Source organism: Amblyomma mixtum, chromosome 2 (assembly GCF_055824585.1).
Source record: "Amblyomma mixtum isolate Tamu chromosome 2, ASM5582458v1, whole genome shotgun sequence".
In the NCBI taxonomy this organism is placed as follows: Eukaryota; Metazoa; Arthropoda; class Arachnida; order Ixodida; family Ixodidae; genus Amblyomma; species Amblyomma mixtum.
This window is the reverse complement of record NC_143013.1, coordinates 229,153,072-229,159,071: the sequence shown is the minus strand read 5'-3', so window position 1 is coordinate 229,159,071 and position 6,000 is coordinate 229,153,072. Positions and strand designations below refer to the sequence as shown.

General features: G+C 49.1%; 1 protein-coding gene across 1 annotated transcript in view; it reads right to left on the bottom strand.

Moving 5' to 3' along the window:
- l(3)80Fj (lethal (3) 80Fj) overlaps positions 1–6,000 on the bottom strand; it is a 117,160-nt gene continuing 111,160 nt past the window's right edge. Inside the window, exons 49-52 of the mRNA XM_089573274.1 lie at positions 5,676–5,824; positions 1,937–2,041; positions 826–1,050; positions 1–201 (exon numbers count right to left, since the gene is read on the bottom strand). Of these exons, the coding sequence (XP_089429400.1) occupies positions 73–201; positions 826–1,050; positions 1,937–2,041; positions 5,676–5,824 (608 nt within the window). The 3' untranslated portion in view covers positions 1–72. The remainder of the gene's footprint in view (positions 202–825; positions 1,051–1,936; positions 2,042–5,675; positions 5,825–6,000) is intronic.

Here is a 6,000-nt window from a genome sequence, read left to right as displayed (position 1 = left end):
TAAACTTTACACACATTTTTTTTTTATTCTGCGCATTGTCGAGGGAGGGGGAGGAGGGGAGGGCAGAGACGATCAGGAGAGGATGCCATCGTCGAGATCTTCTTCCTTTGGCTCTGGATGAGAAGCCACCTTGCGCAGCACCTTGTTGTAGACGTCCTGCAGCGATTCCTTGGCGCCTGGGTCTAGTATCGCCAGGCACTCCTGAAATAACCAGAGAGAGTCATCCATGCGGCCACGCAACTCCTGACCACAAGCAGATGCAATAAATGTTCTTAGAGCAGCTCAAAGCAATTCAAAAATATCCCACATTACTGTACACTCTCATAAAGCGCAACCATTTTTTGCTCCAATACAGTGTACCGTTAAACCTGGACCCAAATACACTACAGCAACACCTCATTAACTCAAAATTCAAGGGACAGGTAAATATGTCTGAATTATCCAAGCTTAAAATTATCGAATAACCCCCAAAAAAAGCGTCACTCTGCTAGGTAAAGCCGGGTATTGCTGTGTGTGCAACATGACTCTGGCAGGTGCATGGTGTTCTTCTTCTAGGTTGAGACTAGGTTCAGACTCGCGCATTGTTTTGCACGCCATTTTTTTAGTGTGCAAATAAAGATTGTTATTACTACCAGAAGTGCCACATGTCACCAGGACAGAGCAACAAACGAGCCGTTTCCAACTCAATTAGGTGCTTATGAGCTTGCTATACGCTTGTTCGGGCCACAACGTACACAACACTCTCGCATGATGAACGACGATTCAGCTCCCACCCATGCTACCTCATGCACTGCATGTGGATGTGAAGGAGAGAGGAAGGCCTACCTCAAGCCCCTCGGTGGAGGCGCGCAGTCGCAACAGGGCGACCAGGGCGTACTCGCTGTTGGCGCGCACCATGGTGTTCTTCTCCTTGGTGCCGTTCACCAGCTGGGGCACCAGGCTGCGGAGGAGCTGCGCAGGCACGGGCTGGGCGCCGTCCAGGCAGCGTGACAGCCACTGCACCGTCTGCGCCACCAGCTGCTTCACCTCGTTGCTGCTGTGGTTCAGGCACTGTGCGAAGGCAGAGGAGGAGCACGTCAGCACTGGGAACAACTGGACACCCTCAACCGGGTCACGGCTTTGATTGGTTTGGTTTATTGGGGTTTAACGTCCCAAAGCGACTCAGGCTATGAGGGACGCCGTAGTGGAGGGCTCGGGAAATTTCCACCACCTTGGGGTTCTTTAACGTGCACTCACATCACACAGCACATGGGCCACTAGAATTTCGTCTTCATCGAAATTCGGCCACCGCCTGGTTGGTGTGTTTTTACTTAAAAATTTTTTTTTGCACATCGCATGTATGGGTCGCACCCTGAAAATTGGCCTTCGAATCTGGACAAAAAAAAAATTGCGGCCCTTATACGCGTTCCTATGGTATGTCGCGCAGCGAAATATAGTCATGGGAAGCTTTAGAATGTGTGCAGTACAACTGGCCGCTTCTTCCGGCATATTGGTAATAAATTCGTGATTTTTTCGGTGAAAATTGATTTTCTGGACTGCCCGATTTTTCGGTCGTTTTCGCGGTCCCTAGAGAGTCCGAAAAATCAGTCATCGACTGTAATATAATATATAATATAGAGTCGTATATATAATATGCAGGCCTGTGTCTAAGCCGTTGTAATCGATTAGCGAATTTCGCGCGACAACCAGCAGCAGCTGCAGTCAGCGCAAGGTCATCCTGCGGAAGGCAAGAAAGCTGTGCATCCTCTGAGCTGTGCGTCACTGGAAAGAAACATGCTGTTGGCGTGGGTATTCCCTATTCTAGCTTTCTGCGCAGCACAAAGTTTCCTTTCTATTACTTTACTGCATAGCAGTGCAACATTGGATTCCAAGGCACTATGCTGGCTTCCAGTGGCTGCAAGCAAACACACGTGGATGGGCCTGGAGGAGTACGCACCTTGGAGAATGTTGTCAGCAGCACCTGTGGCAGCTCCTCGGAGTTGGTGAGCATGTGGCGCAGGCAGTGGCCCGTGCCACGCACACCGCCAATCACGATCGGCACCTGCACACAGAGGGGGACGCTCACAAACTCACAGGCTTCACACCAAGAGCACCATTTCAGCGAGACAAGGCACTCGCCTGTAGAGTGGCCACGGTTGAACAACAACGACAAAATAAAAGGAACGCAAGTCACTGCCCGTCCTCTGCGCTCATTCCTTTTCATTTACCATTTTATGTTCTGCTTTTCACAGGTTCCCTTCTGACAAATTAAATGTGCACTGAAGAGGAATCTGAACTCATCTTTTTGCCACGGGAACTCGATCTGCACATTCCCAGCATTCTTAGAAACTTTGGTTCATTGCCCTGTGCGGCCGATTTCCCTAATTAAATGGGGTTACCGTCTGGCTCCCACCTTTTTTTTTTTTAATTCCCTGCATACGGTGGGAGGAGTCGACCAACACATGGAATGCCTTTCAGGCAGTTGCGTCGAGACTTTGCTTTCGCTTTTATTTTGTTTCTTTTAGGTATCCGTGAATAAATAGGTCTAGTCAGAGACTACATAGCTGCAAATTAGGCCCACGGAATTCAAAAATATGCGCGGACTCTTTGCTTTCGCCAATCACTGCGTATCACTCCGCCGATGGCAGAGCGGCAAGCTGCCACGGGACTGGGTGAAAGGTTGGTCGACTCCTCCCACCGTTTGCGGGGAATTAAAAAAAAAAACGGCGGGAGCCCGATGTTAATCCGATTTAAATTAGGGAAATCAGCTGCACAGGGCAATAATTCAAAGTTTCCAAGAACACCCGGAACGTGTAGATCGAGTTCCAGCGGTAAAAATATGAGTTCAGATTCCTCCTCAGTGCACCTTTAAAACTTGCATGATTTGAAGCTCAAGGCGAGCCCTTTTCATGATCACACCTTTCAAGTTCCTAAAATAAATAAAACAGAACAAGTTGGTTGCCTTTGAACTGCCCTGTTCTTTGAAACTACATTAAAACAACAACAGGGCCGGAAAAATGTTAGGAGCATTTCAAAGTTTGAACTACTGAATGACCTGAAAGAAAAAAAAATTAAGAACCCCTTGCATCACGGTCAACTTATTCTGTGAAAGACTGGGCAATGAGTGCCCAAGCTTTAGAGATAAGAACAGTGCTGTAGTGACCATTTTCCATGTTTCCATCAATATTTTACTGCGTGCACACTATTGGGTGTGTCAAAACAAAACTGCTCCTAAATAGTAAAGAACTCCAGTGTTTTTAATGCGCGAAGTGGTGGAGTCACGCCCATCGTAACCAGCACAGCCGCACATAAGGAGGCTTCACTGCACACACAGAAAACCACATGTGACGAGTACGCAGTTTCGGCACACTGGGAGGACCGAACCATGCGGACGAAAGTGAAGGAAATGGTGCCAAAGCAACAAAAAAGAGAAGAAAAACATGAAAGAAAACACCGGCAACTCGCCAATCAGCATCCAAAACAGTGACGTTGCCTGGCTGATGTGCGGGTGACAGCTGGTGTTGCCAAGGGAAGTGAGGCAGAGCCACAAGCTACGAGACTTTACTTCAAACCTAACAATTATGAATTAATCGTGTTTTACTGCATACAGTAGAACCTCGTTAATTCGAAGTCCATCGGACCGCGAAAAATCATCGAATTAACCGGGTTTTCGAATTATCAAAAATCGACGAAAAATGAGAAATAAACGTACGAAACAAGGCTGCATCAACACTGCACCTTTATTTTGCCTGAAAAACGGTCACTTGAAGTAGTCATCGATGCACGACTGCTTGGCGCAGTAGTTAGAGGTGCGTACATACTCCAACGTTCTCGGCGCGCGGGCGAGAGCCGGTTGTGGTCGGATACGTCAGATCGGCGACGCTACGCCAGGCGCTCCGACGCGACTGCTACTTGTGGCTACGGGAGGGGGGGTACGCTCGCTCTTCTGCCACCCTTTGATTGGGGGCACTGCTTGGAGCAGAGCTCCAACGCGAGCGCAGAACGTTCTTCGTTCGACACGCCGCCTGGGAGAGGAGGCGAGTGGGAAGGGAGTAGAGGGAGGAGTGGCGCGGGAGGCGTGCGCAGTGCATTCTGGGTGGGCGGCTTCGGTGCGCTCGGCGCGAAATAGAGACATGCTCCCCGGTGCGGTCAGAGTGCGCCGAAGCCGCCGGACACGTCCGCGGTCATAGCCGTGCCGCGCGAGCGCACGCTACGTCGAAGTATAAACGCGCCTGAACACAGAACACATTTGATCGCGGCACTGAACATTCAAAACACTACGAGCAGCGCCTGCCACGAGCTAGACAAACAATGGAAACGGAGCCAGAAAAATTGTGACCTAACGGCACCTGGTTGTTGCTTTGTCAACTAAAGCTAGCCTCTGAGACTGGTAGTCGACTGTGCAGATTCCGGAGGCACAACAAACCACCGGAAACCGAAAATTGATTTACAGTGCCGCCTGGCTGCCACTCCGGCAACTCGACTATACTGGCCTCAGAGACTGGCAACACATTTTTCTTTACGCGAATCACGGAGGCCATGGTTTAAACCTACATATGATCCAGAGAGGGGTGCGCTGGCTGTTCAAATTATCCGGCAAATTTTGCATAGAAACTGTTGGGACCGCCGAAAACCTTCGAATTACGTGGGATTTCGAATAAACAGAGTTCGAATTAACGAGGTTTTACTGTATTATTAGTCTTGCATGCCAAGGTGACTCTTCCCTTCAGGAAGTTTGAGCAACTATAGCAGCACAAATTATTTGGCAGCCTCGGGACAATGAGACCTTGCAGTCATCCTCATGATTAGGTAATCTCTGCCAGGAGAGGTAGTGTTCAAGTTCCAAATCCTCTGCACCACAAAATTTTGGCTTTTTGCAGCAAAAGCAAGTTTCCTCGAGAGAAAAACATGTCACATTTTTTGAAATATCGCAATTACATGTGTATAACGTGACCATGAATATAACATGAAAGGGCAGTTTGAGGCTCATGAAAATTTTTTCAGAAGTTATGACTACAAAACTATACTTCATCATCCTGTTCAAGACAACTACACAAGGGCTTGGGGATAAAAAAAAAACGGGGTCAGCACTAAACAATACAAAAGCAACAGATATGTTGATTTACACCTTTTCATGAACCACAAAAAACTGGTTTCTGAACAGTGGGGATAGTGTGGTGGAGAATAATCCTGAACTCTTTCCTGTTCTACGAACACAGTCCAATACAGCGGCGCCCTTCAACCTCTATTCTTTGGGAGGCTACACTTTAGAAACGCTATCAAAAAGTGCAGCAAAACCACCCCCGCGTTAATGCACCCAGTCTACGTGTTTCACGCTGCCTGGTCCTGAGCCTGTTCCCCCTTCGTTCCTTTCCCTACTCCACTCTTGCAATGCCATCTCTTTCTCAATGGCCTGTGCTGCCTTCTTGCCATTCCCAGTGCGCACCGCAGGGCCTCAATGAGGTCAAAAGGCTCCCAGCAGCTAGCAAGCATGCTGAAGCTCACTGCAGCCATCAGAAGGAGCAGCGGGGAAAAAAAAAGCCGCGCTATATTACGCTCCGAACCCAACATGAGACGCATCCTGAAATCGATGAAGTCTGCTGAAAACCTATCCTCATTGTGAAAAGCCAGCTACCATACATGAGCAGGGCTCTCCCCTGAAACGCTGCGTGGTTATCACTAGTGGAGTGACGCACCCGGTCAGCAGTCATGTACTTGATGAGGGTCTTGACTACTCGATCCCTCCAGTCGTCCGTGAGAATCCGCTCGGGAGCCTGCTTGAGGGCCACCGAGAGGGTCACACTGCACCCATGTCGCAGCGTCCAGTCCTCACTGGGGTCGTCGCCTGCATGCAACACACAGGGCATGGCACAAGGTTAAGGTTTATGGGGGTTTAATCGTCCCACAGCGACTCAGGCTATGAGGGACGCCGTAGTGAAGGGCTCTGGAAATTCAGAATTTTCAAATCGCTTTGAAAGCCTTCAAAACACCGGTGCGACACAGGTGGTGCTACTCAAAGCA